Source organism: Myodes glareolus, chromosome 13 (genome assembly GCF_982192425.1).
Source record: "Myodes glareolus chromosome 13, mMyoGla1.1, whole genome shotgun sequence".
NCBI lineage: Eukaryota > Metazoa > Chordata > Mammalia > Rodentia > Cricetidae > Myodes > Myodes glareolus.
The window spans coordinates 34,130,533-34,155,289 of NC_142038.1; the positions used below are offsets into that span (position 1 = coordinate 34,130,533).

The 24,757-nt window shown below is 42.2% G+C and overlaps 1 protein-coding gene and 1 pseudogene across 2 annotated transcripts in view; one reads left to right on the top strand and one right to left on the bottom strand.

Moving 5' to 3' along the window:
* The window catches only part of LOC146891736 (uncharacterized), a 151,963-nt gene that overhangs the window by 20,318 nt on the left and 106,888 nt on the right, over window positions 1–24,757 (bottom strand). The window contains exons 1-2 of one of the 2 annotated variants that reach the window (XM_085699859.2): window positions 4,053–4,303; window positions 513–638 (exon numbers count right to left, since the gene is read on the bottom strand). In XM_085699859.2, coding sequence (XP_085555985.1) covers window positions 513–638; window positions 4,053–4,225 — 299 coding nt within the window. In that variant the 5' untranslated portion in view covers window positions 4,226–4,303. Of the gene's footprint in view, window positions 1–512; window positions 639–4,052; window positions 4,304–24,757 lie in introns of those variants that run through there. The other variant, XR_015734771.1, reaches the window with a different exon arrangement.
* On the top strand, window positions 12,845–13,403 carry LOC146891737 (centrin-4 pseudogene; annotated as a pseudogene).

Genomic DNA, 24,757 nt, shown 5'->3' on the forward strand with positions numbered 1-24,757 from the left:
GTGTGTGCATGTGTGCATACAGCACAGCTGGGATGTAGAGTCAGAGGACAACTTGTAGGATTCGGTTCTTTCCTTCCAGCATGTGAGATCCAGGCATTACATTTAATCCTCTTTACTCACTGAGTCATCTCAGTAGCTCAGCAAATTGTATTTGCTTACTGTGGTTTTACATTAATAGCCCTGATTATCTTGTAGAAACAGAGTCTATACAAGTTTCAATAGAAGTAGCTTCAATTTCATAGCATATGCTCTTAGGTCTCTTCAGTCTTTTGTTCTCTGTTTCCATCCCAGGCAATGACTTTTGTTTCTATATTTCATTCTTTCCTGGCTTTGGGGTAACTTGATTTTAGGGAATATTGGGTTTATTTTATTCGTTTATTTACTTATTTATTTAGGCACTGAGGACTGAACCCAGGAGTGCTAGGCGAGCACTCCACCAGGCATGCGTATCACTAATCTTTTTAAAAAACACTTTAATACTTAAATAGTCGTGTTAGGTTGTCCAGACTGACCTTGAACTCACTCTGTAGACCAGGCAGGCCTCGAACTTCTCATTCTCCTCCCTCAGCTTCCCTGGTAGCTGGGATTCCAGGCCTACGGCAGCAGGAATTGATGGGCTTGTCATTATTCTTAAGCTCCTGCCAGGGGATAAAAGAAGGGATACAGAAGAATGAATATACAGCCTATCCATGATTCAGTAATAGAAATCAAGGTGACTATATGAAGAAAATAGGAATTTTCAACAAGTAAAAGAATGTAGATTCTTAAATAATTCTTGAATGAAAATCTAAGTTGTGGATTTTTAATTATTAAACTGTAAGTTCTCAGTTCTGCTTTAAATTTACTTATTTATATTTCTATTTATTTATTCATTCATTTATTTAGTGTGTGTGTGTGTGTGTGTGTGTGTGTGTGTGTGTATCCATGGATCAGCTAGGAACGTGGTTCAGTCGGTACATTAGTTTTTGTTGCTGTGATAAAATACCAGTTTATCGAACTCAAGTTGTCAGGCTTGGTGGCATCTTTACCCAATGAATCGTTTAACTGGCTCCTCGGTCCTAGTCAACATGCGTAAAGATATATAAAGTCCTCTGGGCTAGTAGAGGCCTTTTTAAGTTAAAACAAAAACTCTTACTAAATGGTACTCTAGTGACCTTTAAACATTAATAAAAATGGTTTGACATATTCCTGAGGCTAGCTCATTTTTCCACTAAAGTTCCACCCAGAGCACAGCTATAAATAGCAGCTGGGTTTAGGGCATTCCAGGGGAAATGAGGCCTCTGCTCATCCTGCCAACAGAAGATGCTGAAGATGCGGCTTAATGAAGAGGTGTGCCCCAGAATCCTGTCTGCTGTCACCCAGCTCTGTTACTTCAGCCAATCCAGGTTACAGTTAGCAGTCACCCTCAACCACCACTCACTAGAAGCACTGGTCTAACACAGAAGGCAAGCAGGAGTCTTCTGAACAAATTCTAAGACATCATGATAGAAAAAAGTATAAAACTCAGAAAAAAATGTTGAGTTTGAGAGTTGTTTTGTTTTGTTTTTCAAGACAGCGTTTCTCTGTGGCTTTGGAGCCTGTCCTGGAACCAGCTCTTGGAGACCAGGCTGGCCTCAAACTCACAGAGATCCACCTGTCTCTGCCTCCCAAGTGCTGGGATTAAAGGTCTGCGCCACCACCGCCCGGCTGAGTTTGAGGTTTTGTTGTTATTATTGTCTATTGGTTTTCCTGTTATGGGGAGTCTGTAAACAGAGACTGCTCATTTGTTTCCCAGACACCCAGACCCAAATAATCACACAGAAACTCTATTAATTGCAACACCGTTTAGCCTATGAGCTCGGGATTTTTTTTTTTTACTAACTCTTACATCTTAAATTAATCCATTTCTATTCTTTTATATTTTACCATGAGTCTCATGGTTTGTTACCTCTTGCTTCTTGAGCAGCTACATGGTGTCTCCTTGACTCCACCTACTCTCTATATTTCTGATTTCTACTTGCTAACTTTACTCTGCTAAGCCCCTGGCTGAAACAATTTTATCCATCAACCAATGGTAATAAAACATATTCATGGCATACAGAGGGGAATCCCACATCAAGACCCCAGGAGCCTGGGGACCGATACCATTTCATAGATTTAGAATCCATGGATCAGCTAGGGATGTGGTTCAGTCGGTATGTTAGTTTTTGTTGCTGTGATAAAATACCAGGAGCAGGTATTTCTTTTCTTTCTACCGTAGAAAGGGTTTACTTGGTTTACAGTTCCAGGAGTGTCCGATATGGCAGCGGTGGCAGGAGCAGGAAACTGAGAAAAAACACACCTTCCACGGCTAGCATGAAACAGAGAGCTGGAAGTGGGGCAAGGCAAACAGATCCCAAAGTCCACCCCCCAGTGATGTAATTCCTCCAGCAAGGATCTATCTCCTAAAGGTCCCATAGCCTCTACACACAACATCACCCACCGGGGACCAAGTGTCCAAATATATCCACTTACATAGCATCATAGCTAATAAAGTGCCTGCCTAGTATCCATGACGTTCTGGGCTTTGATTCCCAGTGCCACGTAAAATGGGAGCTGAGACTCACACCTTAAATACCAGTATCCTGGCGGTAGAGGTGGGAGGATTAAGAGTTCAAGGTCGTCATCTAATGCACAGTGAGTTTACTGCCAGCTTGGGCTACAACCTTGGAGAGGGAGTGAAGAAGAGAGAGAGACACAGAGAGACCCGGAGAGAGCCAGAGCATGACAGTCAACAGAACTGGACGATCCCTAATACATCTCTCACATATTGAAGCTGCGGGCCTCCTCTGTCACCAAATATTTGTGCGGAAGGAGACAAAGCTGTTCATGAGCCAGAATTTGTTCTAGCTATCGAGCCAAAGTCAACCCCTCAAAATAATGAGCTTCTGAAGAGGCTAAGCAGTTTTTATATCTACACTGAGAAGTCAGCCTGTAATAAAATGATAGCTGACTCCAAGAAGCATGCTACCAGCCTCTACAAATCTAATTTTCACATCAAGTGAATCTGCCATAAACAATCACAGTTGCAAAAAATAGAAATGATGTTTATATTTTTTCCTTATAGTTTACCCAGATAGGACATGGATTTTTTCCACTATTACCTGTTGTATTTTTAAAAATACAACTATTTTCTAATTCCATATAAAATGCCAAGTTCTTTATTTTAAAAAATTAAACACAGTAAAATTATCGCGTCTGCATCTCATTGACAATGGAGAACAACACAGTATGTTCCAATTAGCATCAGCAGACAATAGAGATTCCCTCTCCCCCTGATGTCTTAGATCTCATAGGAGACATTGTGTCTGGTCCACTTAGCAAGATAGGATCAAAAGGGTTTTGTAGCAGGACATAAGCAAAGTTACAGAAAACAGAAGGGACACAGACGACATTGTAGCCACTGGTGTGATAATGAAATAATAGCATTTTAGCCCTCTTTCAAAATGTTCAGGTTTCGAGAGTGAATCTAGATTGGTAACTGGCTGGTTTGTGGAAAGAAGACCAGAATCTGGCTATGTCTAACAATCCTGAAGAAGGGGAACTAGAAAGTCAGTGATTATTATGAAGTTTGACAATGAAAAATATTGAACGATGTGGAGAAGCAAGGGTCAGTATTTGCAAGAAAGGGTGGGGTCCCGGTGCTGCTCCAGAAGTGAGGAGATACCTAGGGGCTTCTCCAGGAGCTCCCAGGGCTGCTGGTCATGGAGGTGAGAGACACTGGAGGGGTCCCAGTCCTAAGCCACACAGCGTGGGTGGGGCGGGCATCAATATGATGAACAGGCACATGGTGAAGAGATGATAGAGAAAGAAGTAGAACGGTTTGTGAACTTTTGACAGAGGTGGAACCGAAGATGTAAGGGTGGAGAGGGACAGCTGAGTAACCTGCGCAACCACCTGAGGCCAAAGAAATGAAACAAAAAAGCCCACAAACCCAGGGCTTTTAGCGTGCTAACGAGCTCTATACTCACAGAGCTACATCATCAGCTCCTAATCCATACACATATACGTTCTTATAACAAACATGACTTTACCTCAAAGTCCACAGGTCTGAGCAACAGGCTTTTCCATAGCTGTAACTTATATGCATGAGACCATAAAGGAACACGATTTCCCTGTTGCAGGCTTCTAAACCAACGCGGATTGTATGAAAACGGTCACAATGCGCAGAAAGCAGAGGCAACATTTCCTCCTTGATTTTTCGCATTTCTACACCTGTTGCAGCTTCTCTTTGTTCTGCACCTTTTCAAGGACGTGTGTGTAGGAAACACATGTTGGAAAACAGGACAAAGTGTCCTTCAGAACAAAGTACAGTTTGGTTTATTGCTTTTGAAGTTACCATTTTAACCTCCGGAGCACTGAACAGGCACGCACGCGGTACAACAAGGATAGAACCATTCTCCAGGGCAAAGGGCAGGCATGCTCACTGTCCATTATAAAATATTCTGGTTTGCCCAGTGATGATGGTGTACCAGAAACCAGAGGCCTTGAACCAGACCAATGACTCATTGCGACAAACATTTTCCAGGTGGGGCTAATCGGACATAGAAGGGTACACTGTGTGACATAGCACAGCCCCTGATGCCACTAGGAGGAAGGAGAAAGTGGTGAAGAGATGGAGGAATGAGGTGGTGAGGGTTTTTTTGGTTGTTTTGTTTTGTTTTTAAATAATTTGTGGGGCATACTGCAGAAGTGAGGAGTAGATATGGAGGAACTGGGAAGTGAGCAGGATTGGAGTGCATGCTGTAAAGTTTCCAAAGAATCAATAAAGAATTATGCTTACAATTTCAAAAGCTATATTCTGGCTTGTTAAGTTCGGGTTCTTTTCTAGTAACAGATCCACAGTGTATTCCAACTATCGTCTGACTGGACTTGTATTGTCCTGGGACAGTCAACAGTGGGAAGGACAAAGGCAACCTTCCATGCTCTCGTTATGGCTATTGGAGGCATTCAGTAGAAGCCCCGGGCTGGCCTTTCCTTCCGGTGTTCATTGACATTGTGGAGCAGAGTTTGTGATCTCAGAGTCTCAGCATTCTTGAGACTAGTGGAAAATACATGGTTTCTTCTCTGAAGTTCTGGGCAATAATGGAAACCTCCATACCTCATCTGGAGAAGAGACGCGGTCGATCTGTTTGACCATGATGATAAACCTGAAGTATTACCTACAGACCCATGGGAGCTACATACATCTCCTGGGTCTCAGTGCTGACACAGTTCAGAGGACTAACCAAACCTATATGAATCTGGTACAGAGTCCATAACATTAAGTGCGCTCATTTACATAAAAATAACTTCCAAGTAGATGAGAACTCACCTACAAAGACAGGTAGCAACATGCCCCATATGAAAAGCAACTAGAACAACTGAAGAGATAATTATGTGATTAATATCATCAAGTCTGATACATGTGTTGTGGTTTGGATGTAAAATGTCCCCCCCTTAAGGCTTTGTATTGGAACAATTGATCCCTAGCTGGTGGTACTGTTTGGGAAGGTTGTAGAACGTTTAGGAAGTTGAGCCTCATCAAAGGAAATGAGTCATTGGGTGTGGTCTTTGGAGTTTATAATCTGTTCCCATTCCTGTTCACTTGATGCCTCCTGAAAGAAGAGCCAAGGCCTATTTAGTGCCTCCCACTTCTGCTACTGTGCTTTCCCCTGGAAGGACTATGTTTCCTCGAACTGTACTGGGAGCCGTTCCTCCTTCGAATGCGTTTTGTATTTCCTCATAGCCATGAGAAAGGGGCGTCATCTAAGGTGGATAACAGAACACTTTATGTTATGTTCCGGGTTGGCTGTTCACGTCAATTGGTAAAGAAGTTCTCCTGGATAATGAAAAATAACCACAAATTTTACACTGAAGGGTTTCTTTTCCAGAGTCTCTACAGACGTGCACAGACTGCTTTCATTTTTAGACAGCGTGCCATTCATCCGACCAGGTTTTGCCTTCCTTAGTCATGACTGCTTTTTACCGATTTCACTTCATTCTGCACACAATCTGTTTTTACCTTGGACAGAACTGGCTCTGCCCAGGTCTTTCCTGTCTCACATTTAGAGATAATAAAATGATCAGTTTTACCAGCTGTGTGTCTGATGTCAAATGAGTTCAGAGTTACTTTTGCCTTGCATGTTAAATACACAAGACGAACCACAGGCTACGTGACTTTCATCTTTTGGTTCTTAAAGCATGTCCCCAGGGTCCGTCATTACCATCACTCAGCCACTCCTGAGGCTCCCATCACTCAGCCACTCCTGAGGCTCCCGCGAAGTCCATTAAATCTGAAATTGAAGGCGTGAGATCTAGTAAGTGTTCTGACGTGTCCTGCATTCCAAAGACATCACATTAGGTAAATCTATTAGATGAATAAAGTAAATTCCAAAAGGACCATTAAAATATTAGAAAATATCGGACTTGCTTAACTGGGAATCAATCCAGCATCAGCTAATGCCTAAAGCTTAAATACTTCGCTTTATAGAAAAAAAAAACAAACTACATTGGTCTTTGTTGCTATTGCTAGGAAGCTGAACGGGGCATACATACTGCCTCTGTGCTGTCTTCATCCCTTGTTGTGAAGCGATAACTATTTCAAGATACATGTTGCCTTTAAAAAGAAACCACCTCTGGGCATGTCTGTGAACCCTTGTGCTAAGCACGGGAATGTGGGGCAGCAGCACGAGGATTATGGTCTAGGAACCGTAATCGCACAGTGAGTTCCAGGCCAGTCAGGGCTGCACAATGAGATACTGTCAACACACGCATCACACACACACACGCACACACACACACGCATGCACACACAACTCCCTCACCCAAATCCTACCTGTACAGAAGAGTCTGATTTTCCATAATTAAATGTATTGACTTTTGTATGGAAGACTAAGTTGTTCTCACGGTGCTTGAAAGAACAACCAGAAAGCAGACTGGGCGGTGCTACACTAAGACGCCTGTAGTGTGTTTGTTCTTCATACCATGGACCATGGAGAGGGAAAACGAGATCCGTCTCTCTTACAAAGTTCCAGGGTCCACTTGGGAATGGTAATGACAGGTCGCAAACAAATAAGTCATTATTTCCAAAATGAAAAATCGCACCGGGTCTCTGACTCCGGGCACAGAAGAGCTTTGCAGCTGACGACTCTCAGGGTTGCATTCACAAACGCACAGGTGTAACTCTGTAGACAGTCATTGACACATCACACCTCAAAGGATAGAAAACGATCACTCAGTAGAAGGCGGGTAGTCGGAGACGAAAATTTCCTACTGCATCCCAAGGTAAAAATGGGACCACAACTTTCATGCATCTCATAATTCATGAGTAGGCCACTCACATTCTGTGTATTTCCCGACAGATGAAGAAAAGAAAAAGTCACAGGTCTAGCAGCGCTTTTTAAATTTTTTATTAGCACATATTAATTATACATAATAGTGGGTTTCCTGAAGATATTTTCATACTTATATATAATGCATTTTGACTCTACTCACTAATCCCGATTACCCTCTCATGTTCCACTGGCAACTCCTCTTCCTCCGAACAAATGGCTGACCCTCTACTCTCATGTTGTCTTCTTCTTCCTCCTCCTTCTTCTAGTGGGGCCCAATAAATCTTATTAGGGATGTTCGCCAGAGCATGGGTATCTTTGCCAGTACCTACACCACTCAAGAAAATGACTGTCCCTCTTCCATCAGCCCTTAACTGTGTGCAAATCCTCAGGGAGACAGGTCCTATGGAACCCCACTCTTTCCTTCGGCAGGATGTTGGTGGGCCCAGTCCTCTGCTGGTCTTGTCTTCTGCAGGAAATCACAGCTGCTAAACAAAAGCTGCTAATGACTCTTCTCGTTTGTTTTTAATTACTAGACTTGGGACTGGAGAGATGGCTCACAGGTTGAGGGCACTGACTCTTCTTCCAGAGGACCTGGGTAACCACAACTGTTACAGAGGATCCAACACCCACTTCTGGCATCCCAGTACACCATGCATGCATGTCCTGCACAGACAGACATGCATGCAAAACACCCATATACATAAAATAAAAATAATGTATCGGCTCAAACGTGTAGGATAGTTTGGGGGTTTACAGAAAATATGAGTAAAAATTACCAAAGTCACTCCATTTTTCCTACTTTCTTTTCACCTCTTGGAGTTTCTCCTATGTCAGATGTCTGGCTTAGCCTGGTGTGTTTAATGAGTCAGTTCCAGCGCATGGCTAGCTAAAAATCAAGAGTTCCTGCAGACGTAGAATTTATGGGTTTTGACAAATTCCCATTAACATGCGCTCACTATTACAGTCTCACACAGAATGGTTTCATTGCCCTAAATATTCAGTGTGCCAGTGTGGACTTCCTCCCTTATCCACCTGTTATTTTTCTTGTTGCCATGACAAAATATGCAGCAAAAACAGCTTAAGAAAGGGGGGGGGTTTATTTCAGTATAGCTTCCGAAGGGACATTTCTGAGGTCACGATGTCCATTGTGACAAGGAAGGTGTTGGGAGCAGTGAACCCCCAGATCCTGAATTTCTTGTAAACAACTTGTTTTCCTCTGCTCTGAGACAGCCTGCAGCTGCTCTGAGCACGAGACCCTTGGGAGTTCCTGATGGCAGGGGAGTGGTTTCTGGTGGGTTTGGCTGGGGCGTGGCTGTCCCTATATAAGCTGCCCCTGAACACAGTAAAAGGGCATTCTTGGGGCATTCCTGTTTCAAGGATGATCCACGTCTGTCTGAGTCTTTGTATGTTTCAATCTCCAGCCCCTTGCCCGGTTTCCCTTGCCCAGTTCCTGAACTGTTTGGTAGCGCATAGAGCATAGACGGGTGTGGTGCGCTACAGGAAGGCATGACAGCAGGAGTGGGAGGCAGATGGTCACACTGGGACCCCAATCAGGAAACGGAGATGAAGTCTGGTGTTCAGCTAGTTTTCTGCTTTTTATTGGGTCTGGAGGCCCTAACCCTGGGATGGGCCTGGTAACTTGCAGAGTAGGTCTTCCCACCCTTTTAGTCAAACCGTTCTAGAAATGCCCCTCTAGGCACACCCAGAGACGTAGCTCCACGGCGATTCTTCACCCAGTGCAGCTGACGATGAAAATCGAACCCTGGTAGCCATCGACTTCTTCACTGTAGTTTCTGCGGTCTGCAGAATATCACGTCCTTGGTATCTTCCCGTCGGTGGCCTTCTCAAGTGTGCACTGAAGATACAAGCACAAGTGATAAGATTCAAGGTTCCCTCAAATCTTTTCAAAGTTGGTATCACCTTTTTTTGATCTTACTAGAAGGCTAGAAGGCTGAAAGGTTTATGTGTACACCTGTTGAGGGACACATTAGTTCCTCCAAGTTTTCGTAACTCTGGATAAAGCCATTACTGCCACCATATGGAAGGTTTTGTTTAGATGTAAGATTTAAGTTTTCAATACTTTTTTGTTGTTTTTTGTTTTTCGAGACAAGATTTCTCTGTAACTTTGGCTCCTGTCCTGGAACTGGCTCTGTAGACCAGGCTGGCCCTGAACTCATAGAGATTTGCCTGTCTCTGCCTCCCAAGTACAAGAATTAAAGGTGTGTATCACCACTGCCCCGCACTTCAATACATATTTTTAAAACCAAGGAGTATGGTAGATTCCAGCATCATGTAGGAACTGTATTCGACTTTCTTTAAAAAAAAAAAAAGTGCCAAGGTACCTTTGAATGTGGTTACATTGCACCAAGGACCTTACTTTCTTATCTCCTCCCTCCCTTCCTTTTTCCTTCCTTCCTTTCTTTCTTTTGAGTTATTCTGATCTTAAAGAGCAAAAAATAACAGTTTTGGAAAGTCTTACCAACTTAGAGGCTCAGATATAATTTTCCCTTCACGCAAAAGAGAATAATAAATCACATAGAGCCGGGTGTGGTGGTGCGGCCAGAATTCAAGGTCAACCTGGGCCACGTGAGACCTGGTAACAAACAAACAGATAAAGGAGGGAGAAACAAGCCGGTTTCTTCCTTTGACTCCAGACTCAAAAGAGCACTAAGACTTCCTTGGGCAAGACAAAGCTAAAATCAAAGTCAGAATTTCAGAACAGACGCTTACAGCTGTTCCCACCTTAACCTCAGATACTAATTAACTTTCTTAGCAAAAGGACACTTGACACTGTGAAACTAGTCTGAGTCAGAGCATGGAATCCCAGCACGTTAGGCACAGTGGTTGGTGTTTTCTAAGGAACCCACTGAAAATAACAAAAGAAGGTGGTACTGGAGCAGAGGGCAGGCATTAATTTTCTCCCCCTGCTTTTCAGTCAATGAGGACAGGATTTCTAAATCCTCTTCCAGTCCCTTAAAAAACATCTCCAGAAAGAGAAACAGATGGTCCGCCCCACCCAGCACACCTGTTCAACTGGTGACTCTCCAGGAAAGTGTCAAACACAAACACTCACGCCGATCTGCTAAAAATACTGCGTAATTATAATCCGCGTGTTTTCTTCAGACGGTCACAGAGCTCAGGTGTTCCCCAGCTCTTAAACAGTTCCATTGTCAGGAGGAAAAGATTTGCTTTAAAACTGAGGGTTGATCAACAACCTTTTATTCTTACTGGAAAACATGCTCAGTATCACTCTAAATAAAGAAAAAGAATATTGCAAATATTATCTTTAAACTATACTCAGGTTTTACCACAAAGAGACAATTTTATAAATAACTTTGTAACATACTTCCAGGCACTTCTTAATTCATAAGTTCAGAGAATTATTATGTATATTTTAGCATAAGCTGTGTTTTAAAACCTGTGCTATATTCTATACACACTTCTATGTCAAATACTAGGAATATAACTTTTAATGGCAGCATAGTATTCTATTGCATAGTACTCTATTTATCATGCAATAAACTTTTGTAAAATCTGTAATGAGCAACAAGTATTCTAATTTCTTGATTTGATGTGCAAAGTCCATATACCTATAAAATATTCCAGAGAATTTATTCTGCCAAATTGTCTTCCAAAATGTTTCTGCTAATCTACACTCCCCCAGTGTTACAGAAGAGTTTGCATTTGATAGACAAGCACATTACCAAGCGTGCTTAGCTGTGTGAGGCGGGTGAGTTTTGTGACTAACTCCAGCCTGTGGGCAGCTGAGGAAGGAAGATCACTGTGAATTCAACACCAGCGTAAGCCACGTAGTTAGACACCTCCCCCCATTTCAAACAACAACAACAAACCTTGGGCAAAAAATAGTATATGAGTTGTGTGTCTTTATTTTTCTTTAAGTAGGAAACATATTTTCATTTGTTCGTTAACTATTTTGTCCACCTTTCTATTAGATGACACTTTTCTTTTTTTGCTTGGTTTTTGTTTTAATTTTTTAAGATAGGATTTCATTACACAGCCCTAGGTGATCTAAAACTACGTAGACCTTGATTCCTAAATGTTCTAGTAGGTTACCAAAGTTCTGTTGAGGAAAACGATGCATATTTCTAGGACAGAATGACTTAAAAGGCTTTGCTTTCTAGTCTCAAAACAAATTTTGGGTGATTGCTATAAAAACAAGTCATCTAATTCTTTTTATTTTATATCATTAGACATGCTCTTACTGTCCAGCTTTGACTGGCATTGAACTTGTTGTGTACTCCGAGCAGGACTTGAACTCAGAGACACCTCCCCCACCCCACCTCACCTGCCTCTGTCGCCTGAGTGCTGGGCCCTATTTAGTGATAATTTGTAACAATCACTATCTGATGATGTGCTTATTACTGGTGGAGAGAATGAAGGCCCAAGAACACAAAACTGATTTATGTGTACACACACGTCATGGTCCTTATGAACTGTAGACCAGGCAGGCCTCCTCAGAGATCCACCTGCCTCTGCCTCCCAAGTACTGGGATTAAAGGCGTGCACCACCACCACCTGGCCATAGAAGTTTTTTTTTTTTAATTCACTGAAGATGAACTAAATAAATACACGTCTTCCTTAAGGCAGGATCTGGAATCTGTAACATGATTAATAAAAACCTGAAGATCGGAAAAGCAAAGCAGCCAAACCACTGGCTCTTACCTCTACCTCAGTCCGAAATGGTGATCCCGCCTCCAGGAATCTCAGAATGAGACTGAGATTGAGAGCTGGCTCCTCCCTTCTTATATTCCTTTCTAGTGCTGGGATTACAGACGTGCACCACTACTGCCTGGTTTCTATGACAAATGAGTGTGGTTACTGGGATTAAAGGAATGTGTCACCACTGCCTGGTCTGTAAGGCTGACCAGGGTGGCTGTTTTACTTTCTGATCTTCAGGCAAGCTTTATTTATTCAAATACAAATGAAATATCACTTCAGGGATTGAACCTACAGTGTCATTCGTAGGAGGCAAGTACTCTACTATCGAGCCAATAAATGCGCAATTTTCTGTAAGTAGAAACAATCACTAGAAACTTGGGCTTCCGTTCAGAATCACCAAAACCAAATCTGAAGCAGGCTCTTTCCACCTTTATGAACTGTTAAAAAAGACAGACACCGTATTATTTATTCTGGCTCTCCTTTAACTTCCTTTTTGACTTGGTGTGTGTATTAGTGAGATAGCATTGTGTTCCTTAATTTGCTTTGCAGTACTGGGAATTGAACCCAGGGCCCTGCACATCCTGGGCAAGTGCTCTGCCGCTGAGCTATGGGTCCCAGTAATTCCTGAAAGGCATGGGATCATTAGCTCAATCAAGCTATAAGGAATGCATAATGAAAAAGAGAATTATGAATTTCTTATTTTCTTAACTCTTACAGAAGGATAAGGACGGTGTGAAATCTTCACATAAGAACAGAACTATAGAGGAAGGGGAGGGTGGCTGTTGGGGTGCTGGGCTGCACGGGCTCAGGCGAGGGAGCAGGTTGGGGTCATGGCATCCAGCTATCGAACAACTTTAGACCAGTGGAAGAAAAAAGTAACAAAAGTAGAATTGAATGATGACCCAAAATAGATAGATAGATAGATAGATAGATAGATAGATAGATAGATAGATAGATAGATAAATGAGGCCTTTGACTTATTTGACGCGGATGGGTCTGGAACCATAGATGTGAAAGAACCGAAGATTGCAATGCGGGCCTTAGGATTTGAGCCAAAGAAAGAAGGAATTAGACAAACGACAGCAGACATTGACCAAGAAGGGACGGCGCGATCAGTTTTGAAGCTTTTTTTTTTTTTTTTGCCATTATGAGTGTGAAAAGGAGTGAAAAGGATGAGAAAGAAGAAATCCTGAAGGCTTTTAAGTTACTTGATGACGATGCTACTGACAACACATCACTGAATAACGCCAAGAGGGTCGCCAAGGAACTGGGGAAAACGTAACAGAAGGAGAATTGCAGAAAATGCTTGATGAAGCAGATCATGATGGTGGTGGAGAGATTAACGAGGAAGAGTTTTTGAGGATGCTGAAGAAAACCAGTCTTTGTTAGCTCTGCTTTCTGGCTTCTAGGATGTGTGCACAGCTTGCCTGTTAAGCAGTTCAGCAATGTAGTACTTTAGCTCATTCATCTCCATTCTAGTTTATATGCTCAGGTTAGTCCCTTGGTGTCTAATCCATACAGGAAGTTATGTGTCCCCACCAATGAGTGCCATTAAGTCTGTAATAACAAGAATAAAAAAAAAAGCATGACTTATTTGAACCTTGCCCCCCCCAACAGTATTTTCACATGCTATTTTTAAAACTCTAGGTTCCAAAGACATTTAAATTTTTATTTTTCAGTTTAATAAACTTGGCTCCCTAGTATGGGAAGTCCTTCTGTATATGTATTGCTTTTATTGGTTAATGAATAAAGCTGCTTTGGCCTATGGCAGGGCTGGATAGAGTAAGGCAGAAATTTCAAGTAAAAAGAGGAGGAAAAAAGGCAGAGTCAGGGAGACGCCATGTAGCCACTGAAGGAGACAGAAACCCCGGAATCTTGCCGGTAAACCACAAGCCTTGTGGTTATACACAAAATAATAGGAATGAGCTAATTTAAGATGTAAGAGTTAGTTAATAAGAAGCCTAAGCTATTGACCAAGCAGTGTTGTAATCAATATAGTTTCTCTGTAGTTATTTCGGGTCTGGGCAGCTGGGAACAAACAAGCAGCCTTTGCCTACAGCTCCCATATCCCAGTGAAATTGTTTATAACAAGCCTGAAAGCAATATTTTCCATTATTTCCTTTTGTGTGACTTTTAAAAAAACTGACAAGTTTGTTTTGTTAATAGTTTCTTCAAATATGTAAATTATTAATAAAACTACTGACATTCAAAAAGGGAACAGAATTATAATGTCATTTTTCTCTAGTATATAAAACTCTATTCTGTGCACACAGTTACTGCTTGTTTGTGTAGATGTTTTGTTTTCTAATTATAGTCAGCTCCTCTAAGGCAGAGTCTTTGGTCATTTTCTTGTATTCCTTCAATGACTACCTTTTGCAAGACTTCAGAAAAATGAGCTAATAATATCTACACGCATGTGACACATTCTGTTAATAATAAAACGGATAGTACCTTGAAAAAAATTTATGAACTCTATTAAATTCTGAAAGGCATGACTTAATGGAAAATAAAGACATGTTTGTTTATTTTTACAGAGCATGGGGAATCTTCAGTCATCACAGTCCAGTTTATATGTACTAAGTACACATACATATGTGTATGACTGAATATAACTTTTTATGCTAGCAGCCAGTGCTCTTTCTTAACTGTAGGTGGGCTTTCCTGTCCTGTCAGACTCTCCCCCAAAACACTACACAGAGACCTAATTTTTGTTATAAGTGCTCGGCCAATAGCTTAGGCTTGTTCCTAGCCAGCTCTTAGACTTTACCCCATTTCTATTCACCTATGTGCTGCCCTGCGGATTGTTTACCTCACGTGCACTCTCCCCATCCTGCTGGTTTGTATCTCTGTGTCCTCTGACTCTGCCCTGCTCTCCAGCTTTCTCTCTGCACTGAAATCCTGCCTAGCCACCGGCCAATCAGCATTCGAGATTGATTTTGAAAGCAACATGTCTTCACAGTGTGCAGAAGGATTATTCCCCAGCACTTAACAATTGAGCCCTGCCTCATTTTTGCAGAAGTTCTAATTGCCTCTTGTGACAAGGGTTCCGCCTCCTCGGGCTATTTCTCACTGAGGGACACACATCACGACACCATTGATTGACACAGAGGTCAGCTTGTGCCACTGAACTTAAGCGCCTGCCTTTAATGTATCCAGTACATGTCTGTTCATACATGATCTCCATTAGGAGCCTGACAAACGTCCATCCCCATGGGAACACATATGGATTATGACTGCATGGGCTCTGGATTTCTATTTCTCTGTCATATTTCAAGAAGCAAGCTAAAGTGAAAGAGAAAAATACAAAACCAAAAACATGTCTTCTGAATTTGTTCCATTCAGGAAATTCCTTGGTTTAACAGTGAAGCACCAACTGACGAGCAGCTTAAACAGAAAGGTTATTTTTTCACAATTCTTGAGTCAGGAGACCAAGGTGAAACTGTGAGCTGGCCTGGTTTCTTCTCAGTCTAGACCGTGTCTGTCTTCCCACATCTTCACACGGCCTTCCTTCTCTCTGTGTGTCTGTCTGCAGCCTGATTTCAGACCACCAGTCACACCGAGATGGGGCTCACCCTAACAAGTATGCCTCCTCTTTAAAGTCCCCTTCGATAGCCCCCATCTCGGCGACTGGAGGGTAGAACGAAAGGAGAAGCAATGTGTCTGGGCGTGGTGACTCATGTTGGAAATCACCCGGAAAGTCGAGACAGGAAGGTCAGGAATTCAAGTTCATCCTTAGCCACATGAAGAAAGACTACACAAGGACTGTCTCATGCCCTTTCACCCCTCCTGAGGAAAGCAAACAAAACCAAATACAGCTTCGAGCTACGTGATCCAGTCCACAGTAGGGGAGCCCAGAAATGGAGGACCATACCCTGTCCAGCATGGCCTACAGTTACAAAATAGAAGGTTATGCCTCCACTCCTCCATAGCTCTAAAGGTTGGCTTAGGGTGACACCAGAGGCGACTCTCTTACCTAGGACAGCTTCCTCTAGGACAGTGTTTGCTGGAGAGGGATGTGGGCCCCTGAGCAGGATGTTAGGCGATATAAATAGCACTGAGTAACATAGTGAAAGTGATTTAATTTTGCAGTTCTGGGGAAGTGTTTGGACTGACAGTCTGGGTTTGTCAGTAATGGCTTTAACCCTTGTTAATTCTTCCCTAGCAGGTTCAAGACCATTCTTTTTCTGTTTTAAACAAACAGAAATCTATCAGGCTCAGGAGCCACAGCATCTAGCCCTAGCTAAAACCTCCTAAATTTATTTATATTATTTTATATGCATGACTGTTTCATCGGCATTTAGGTCTGTGTACCATGTGCATGCAGTGCCCACAGGGGCCAGAAGAGGGCGTGGGGTCCCTTGAAACTGGAGTAACAGTGACCTGTGAACTGTCTTGTGAGTGCTGGAAACTGAACCCAGTTCCTCTGCAAGAGTAGTTAGTGCTCTTAAGTGCTCTCTCAGCCCCTAAGTGTGTTTTCCATTGGGTATTTACTGTTAACAAATCGACAAAGTCCTCTTGCATTTCTGCTTTCTCATTGAAACAGTGTAACAAAGCAATAATGTTTAAAAACAAAATTGGTAGGGCAATAGCAAAAATCATGAAGGTGGCCTGTGAGGATCTGAAGTCTTGGAAAGCTGCCCTGTTGTGTGCTATAAACAGGCAAATCCATCTAACTTAGATGACTCTTTCTTTAAGGGACATTCCTTGAAGTGATGATGCTTATTGTTCCTCCCCCTTCCAGTGTTATGTTCATCCCTTATCTCCAGGGACCTCCATCTCCACTGAGGCTGCGGGGAGCATCACTCCTCTCCAGGGACCTCCATCTCCACTAGGGCTGCGGAAAGCATCTCTCATCTCCAGGGACCTCCATCTTCAATGGGGCTACAGGGAGGGACTGCCTTCTGCTTCAATGACTCCAAACACCGCCACATGCACGACCTAAGCAAGTAGGAGTTCACTGTGTACCTCCATTTCTGGTTTCGTTAACATTAGGACGGCTCTTGTCTGATGAAGGAACATTGAATGCAGTTTGATACAGTACTCTACAGATGAGCAACAATGTTTTACTTGTATCCCCCAAAACAAAATCCCCTATCTTATTCATATTTTTTCCTGTGCTTGTTTGTTTTTGTTTTACAGGTGGGTGATTCATCCTTCCTTGTCTGGATTTCTTTTCTTTTCTTTCTTTTTTTTTTTCTTTTTGGTTTTTCAAGGCAGGGTTTCTCTGTAGCTTTAGAGCCTGTCCTGTAACTTGCTTTGTAGACTAGGCTGGCATTGAACTCACAGAGATCCTCTTGCCTCTGTTGCCCAAGTGCTGGGATTAAAGGCATGCGCCACCACCTCCCGGCTCCTTCTCTGGATTTCTGATTTGGTGCTATGTGTACAGCCCAGGCAGTCCCATTAGGACACTAGTATTTGTTTGTGTTGGTGAGTTTGCCTTATCCTTAAAATTGGTTAAATTATCTATCTATCTGTGAAACTGGGATGGTTTTAGCAGAATTATTAGTGTATGGAAAACTGCTCATGGCAATTTTAAAAAACAAAACATTATTTCTGGAAAGACATTATTTCTGAAAACTTTAAAAACATATGTCCAGAGTGGATTCATGCATGATTTGAAGGCTATGCTAACTGTACTAAATGTTAGTTAACAGCAATTGTTCAGTAAAAGAATGAGGGATTTAATTTTATATTCTTTAACAAAGAGTTTGTAAGTGTAAAACAGTATTAGCACATTTAGTATATAATTACATTTTGATAGATATTTAGATGAACATCACAGTCAACAAAAAATTTATATCTGTGGTTGACCTTGAACTCCTGTCCTGCCTCCACCTCTAAAGTGCTTGAATTACAGAATTGCTCCATCTCAAGTAATTTATAGATCTGGGGATCGAACCCACAGCCTCAATAATGCTAAGCAAGCACTCTACCAACTAAGCAGTGCCTCAGTCACAAATGTATAGTACTACTCAAAATACATAGTGCTTCTCAGCCTGTATTCCTGCTTCTCCCTTCCTGACTATACCCTAATTCTTCATTATAAAGGTTTCCATTAAATATAGCAGACTATGGTTAGATAAAGAATAAGGCTTTTAACCATCAGGAAATGCCAATGACCTCAACGCAAATCTCAGTGTGAGGACTTGTGCTTAGCATCTGTTTTACCTGTATGTCCTTGGCACTAATATTGGTGCTGATAAGAAATGATTAAAATACATCTCTTGGTGAATAATTCATGTATTGCATCATCAAGTTGAAGAAGTACATTGAAGATAAATTACAGAGGGGACCAGAAAAAAAAAATCCTTGTGCTTTTGAAGGCAGTTGGGTGTCAGATCATTTATTCTCTTAAATGGATTGAGAAAATTAAGCTGATGTTAACACTATAAAAAAATAAAGCATGGGAATAAAACTGAAATTAACAATGGCATATTGGGCTGCACCCGGCTCTCACTCTTCCCCTACCAAAGAAAGGAAGAAAGAAAAACCGAAGATGAGTCTCTGTCTTAAGTTTTCTACTGCTATGAAGAGACACCATGACCACAGCAGCTATTATAAAGGAAAACATTTAATAGGGGTGATTTGGTTACAGTTTCAGAGGCTCAGTCCATTATTATCATGGCACGGGCCATGGCAGCATGCAGGCAGACAGGATGCTGGAGAAGTAGCTAAGAGTCCTACATCTTGCAGGCAAGAGGAAGTTGACCTAAACAGTGGTTGGTATCCTGAGCATAGGAAACCTCAAAGCCTGCCCCCACAGTGACACACTTCCTCCAACAAGGCCACATACCTCCAAATACTAACAGTGCCACTCCCTGTGAGCTTATGGGGACCAATTACATTCAAACTACCACAGTTCCTTTCAAGTAATGTGCGAAACTATCCCTTTCTGAAATGGAATTATTTCACTATCTGTTAAGTTACATCTAAGTAGCTTAGGCCAAAGTAACAATGGAAAAGCTTAGTGTCAAAATAACCATGGGACACCTGAGCTATAGTCGATAGAAAAATCTTGCAAGTTTCATACACACTTATGTGCCATTCATACTTGTTGTTTTGTTTTTGTTTTTCAAGACAGGGTTTCTCTGTGTCGCACTGGCTGTCCTGGAACTCCCTCCATCTGCCTCTGCCTCCAGAGTGCTGGGATTAAAGGCGTGCACCACCCCCGCCCACCGCACTTGCTTTCCATAAACACGACAGTGTTTATTTTGTGGCCTGAAAATCCTTATCCACTTGCCCCCCCCCTTTGCCTATCACTTGTATTTAATTTTCTAGCCTTATCTGTTTTTACATAATTTGACAGTGTGTAAAAGCAGAGGAGAGAGCATATTTAAGCTGACGGAGTGGCGCTCAACAAGATTTAAATTGATTTCTATTTTGTTGACACAGCAAATGAGAAAAAGAAATAGCTACGCCAAAACAGAAAGCTCTTGAGTTAAGGATAACTTCATTACTCTGGGCGGTGGTGACGCATGCCTTTAATCTCAGCACTTGGGAGGCAGAGGAAGGCGGATCTTTGTGAGTTTGAGGCCAGCCTGGTCTACAAGAGCTAGTTCCAGGACAGGCTCCAAAGCTACAGAGAAACCCTGTCTTAAAAAACAAAACAAAACAAAACAAAAGGATAACTCCATTACACTCCATTCTTCTCATGTAGATGCTCGCCGAGGAGGTTTTAAAATGGAAGGTAGTGTCTCATTGAGTCTACACAAACCCTATGAGTTAATTTGGGATTCCTGCTTTCAAAACTCAAATCTATTGAGAACAGAAAAAAAAATGTGCATTAAAATATCTTAATGAGTAAAATTTTGACTTAAATAAATAATGTCTGTGGATGTTATTTTCTTTTAAAACAGCCATGGTTGACTTATCTAGGGCTAGGAGGGGAGAGAAATGTTGTGCTCAACGCAGTTACCTCAGTACCAGGTATTAAATTAAGCCATGCTTGTCCCAGCTGGATTTGAAGGGAACAAAGAACAGACCCCTCGACAGTTCTACCCTTTCATATCAAAATGATAGCATGAGGGACCCATCCTCTTGAGAAAAGGCTGGACGGGGGAGGGTTCATTGATCTGCGCAGAAACACTTCAAGGGAAAGGGCAGGGAAAGAAGAAACTCGACCACATGTGTAAAATGAGTGTCCCCTAAGCTCCACTCCCAGAAGTGCTCAATTATCGGACTGAGCGATAACAGGGTCCGCTGAGATGCATTTGTTAAAGCATTTAATACCCTTAAGTGGGAGCAGACTCGAGCCCTGAAAAATACGCTCAGCTTTCCCAAAACTTAGAAGCTTACTTTAATTAAAAACAGAAATTACCAGCGAACACTGCTGGAAACAGATACGTGGCAAGTTGATTCAGTTCCCTCGTGTTGGTTCGGGGATTGCTTTATCAAGATCGACAACTATGTGGATCTTAGAATTTGAAATTTGAAGAAACTGTTGGGAATGTTACAGTGCCCGGTGGGTCAGTGAAGGGGAAGGAGAAAATTCAGGAAGTTTTCTGCTTTTTAAATTGAAAAGATTGAAGAGGGAAAAAAAGTTAATAATAATATTTAAAAAAAAACAACAACAACCCTGCTACTCACCTGCAACAGTTATCATGATCTTGAAGAAATAAATAGGCTAAGACATGGTTTATGATTTTGATAAATGTACAATAGAGGAGAGCGTTCAGATACATTGTGTCAGGTTAGATTGGAACCTGTAGTCTCAAGTATATTATTTTTATTTATTTAATAAATATACTAAACCTCTACTGTATTCCAAGAACTTTTCTAGGCCTTGGGGACAGAGAGGAAAGCAAGCAAGATCACTGTATCACAGATCCTATTAACATTACGTTTCATTGTCTTGTGCTAGCAACACAATGACTTGTCAGTTTTCACCAAGATTTTGGAATGCAGCGTTTGTAGACAGTGTTAAGATGTCTACAGCAAAATAACAAGCCATAAAATAGCCTTTTAACTTTGATCCGTTGACAAGGACTCATCTTGTCATGCCCATATTTCTTCATCCAGTTAATCGAAGCCAGCTTGTTACTAGACACTCCCCGTGTGGCAGAGAAACGTCTCACCCCCCTCCAAGATCTTTAATTCACAGCTACTGTTACATAAACACTAGGTAAGAATTCATAGGAGTGGCCGACAGATATGTACTTCAAAAGTGAATTTATAAAATTCATTTTGTTGTATCCACAGCTATCGGTTGAAGTTTTAAAGATGTCTAGATTTATTTTTTGATGTTTCTTTCTCTTTCTTTTCTTTCTTTCCTTCCCTTTCCCTTCCCTTCCCCTTCCTTCCTTCCTTCCTTCCTTCCTTCCTTCCTTCCTTCCTTCCTTCCTTTCTTCCTTCTTCCTTTTATAAAATACGGTACTGAGGATTGAATCTAGGGCTTAATATATTCTAGACAAATGTTCTCACATTGAGACATTTATTCCCCATTCCTCTTTACAGATATAACTTTCAAAATACTATCGACATCTGTGTTTTTTTTTGAGACGTTCATACAATATATTTTGATCATATTCTTTCCACTCCCCCAACTCTCAGATCCTCCCCTCTCCCAACCACTGGACTGTGTTTCTCTTTCTTTCAAAAACAAACAAGACAAAAAAGAAAAGAAAAGGGGACACACACACAAACAGAAAACAAAACAAAAAAAACTTATGGAGTCTGATTTGGGCTGCCAATTCCTTCTGAGTATGGGGCTTGTCTATTCTGGAGTGTGGTTGACATACCCAGTATTACTTCTTTAAAAAAACAAACTGATTCGCCTGTTCCCAGGAGGTATCATTTCCAAATAGCGATTTGGTTTAGAGGTGGGAGTTCATGTCAACTTTGCCTTTTCTGTGCTGCGATTGGGTCCTGTGTGAACCTGTGCAAGGCTTGTGCATGCTGTCACGGTCTCAGTTCATGTGTGGATTAGTCCTCTCATGTCTGGAAGATGATATTTCCTTGGTGTTATCCACCACCTCTGGCTTTTACAACCTTTCCTCCCTCTCTTCCACATGGATCCCCAAGGCTTGAGGCGAGGGGTTTGATAAAAACATCCCATTTAGGACTGAGTGTTCCAAAGTCTCTCACTCTCTGCACATTTTCCGTTTGTAGTTCGCTAATTACCCACCTAACCCCTTTCTTCAACTTTTGGTTTGAGGTCTGGGTCTTACCCTGTTGCCTAGTCTGCTCTTGGATGTGCTCCGTAGCCCAGGCAACCCTTTAACTCCTCGTCCTCCCGCCCTCACCTCTCAATTGCTAGAATTAGTTGCGCCCTACTCTGCGTTGTTTCAATTCAGGCCTCGGTTCCTTGCCTCTATTCCTGTAGCTGCTCAATGAAGTCACCCTCTTTGGCGACCAGGGTCATGTGACACTAGTGCTGATGATATTAACGTAACAGCATCTCTCTTCTCCCGTTTTTGCGTTCTCAGTATTTATAAAACGGACACGTTAATACTGTCTGAATCAATCCGCTTCCTCTCATGTCTGACATCTCTGCAAAACCATCCCTTTATAGTCAGTTTCTGTGGGGTTTTGTTTATTGCAGTTTCATACACATAGATAATGTACGCTGATCATGTTCTCCTCAGTAATTTCATACACATAGATAAGGCACGCTGATCATATTCTCCTTATCATTATCACCTTCCCCTCCCTCCGAGCTTCCTCTCCCCCCAAAGCACCCCTCCACCTTTCATGGGTCTCTTGGGCATGTGCCCTACTGTATTTCATTGGGCTTGCTGCCTACTGGGGGTGTTTACTTGAGCAAGGGCAACTGACTGCTAGCTGTACCATCGAGACTCCCTTTCTCCCCGCAGCCACTCACTGCTTATACTTCCTCAGGGAATGGAAGGTCCCTGTCATGTGTGGGACTAGTGCAGGTTGACCGTCGCCGCTGCGAGTTCATGGGTGCCACAGCCGTGGTGTCCAGAAGACTACATTTCACAGTACTCCTGCATCCACTGGCTCTTACATTCTTTCTTTCCCCTCTTCTGTGTTCTCAGAGTCTTGAAGGAGTTGATGTAGATGCCCCAGTTAGGTCTGACCACTCAACAATGCTTTATTCTCAGCATTTGACCAGTTGTGAGTGTCTCTGTCAAAGAGGGGGACATGCTCACTGAAAGCAGAAGCTTCACTGTGGGTACCACAATCAACAGGTCCTTGTGAGGATGTATTGGGCTTTCTTTTGGGTCACCAACCAGCTCCCAAATCATGATTGGAGACTTATTATTAGTTATGAATGCCCAGCGTATCTTATTCTTGTCCCACTAGCTCTTATAACTTAAATTAACCAGTTTCTCTTCATCTACGTTTTGCCTCAGGGATTTTTTTTTTAACCTTTCTTTCATTCTGTATATCCTGCTTTGTGTCTGACAGGCTGACAGCTGCCTGGTTGGTCCTGGGTCTCTCTCTCTCTCTCTCTTTCTCGCTCATTCTCTCCTCTCTAGTTTTCTCTTCCCTCTCAAACCTAGATTGCTCCTCCTCCTTATTCTCTCTGGCCATCAGTCCTGCCTCTTTCTCTACTGCCTAGCTATTGGCCATTCAGCTTTTTCTTAGCTCAATCAGGTGCCTTAGGCAGGCAAAGCAACACATCTCTACATCATCAAACAAATGCAACATAAACAAATGCAACACATTTTTATATAGTTAAAGTAATATTCCATAACAGGAGGTAGTGTGGCACCATATCCATGTAGCAAAATAGCTGAGGTCACCCCCACACACACACACATACCCATGGCCTATGTTCTCACCAGCAATGGGCTTTGCTGTGATTCAGCTTACCTTGTAAATGTTTTTCTAAGGCATCATTGCAGGCCATTCTCTTCTAGACCAGTAAATGACTTATTTTCACATTAATTTTTAAAAGTTCTGAAATCAATAGATTATAATGTTTTTCCTCAGTGTAGCAGAGCTTGGACTGTGATATTTCTCACGTGTAGACAATTTTACCCCCAGTGTTTCTTAGTTATGTATTCCTTTATATGTGCACTGATTATGTAGCAGCTGCACTTGGCACTGCCGACTTGGGATCCCAGTACTTGGGAGGCTGAGGCAGGAGCAACGCCTGAAGTCCCCAGCCTGATCTACATGGCAAAACACTGTCTCATAATCAAGAAATAAAATATCTTTGCTACTGTCCTTCCCTGGAATAGATATAGTTCTAGCATTGTAAGTTTAGTTTTTAAAAGCCTTCTTTAAAACAAGACTTTATGGGCTGGAGAGATGGCTCAGAGGTTAAGAGCACTGACTGCTCTTCCAGAGGTCCTGAGTTCAATTCTCCAGCAACCACATGGTGGCTCCCAACCATTTGTAATGAGATCTGGTGCCCTCCTCTGGCATGCGGGCATACATGGAAGCAGAATGTTGTAAAATAAATAAATAAATAAATAAATAAGAAAAAAAAAGCCAAGACTTTATTGGGTATTCTCTTTTGTTGGGCGCTGGTGGGGGCTGCAGACCCAGACCCTGAATTTCCTGTAAACAACTTGATTTCCTCTGCTCTGAGCAGCCTGCAGCTGTTCTGAGCATAAGACCCTGATGGCAGGGGAGGGGGTTCTGATGAGTCTGCAGGTGAAAGATATCGAGAGCTGGGGCGTGGTCAGAACCCCATGTAAGTTGTCCCTGAGCTCAAAATGTTGGCATTCTTGTATCAAGGATGGCCTTTGTCTCCGTCACTCTGTCTATGTCTGTGTCTGTGTGTGTGCGCGCGCGCGTGTATATGATTTTATCTCCAGGCCAGTTCCTGG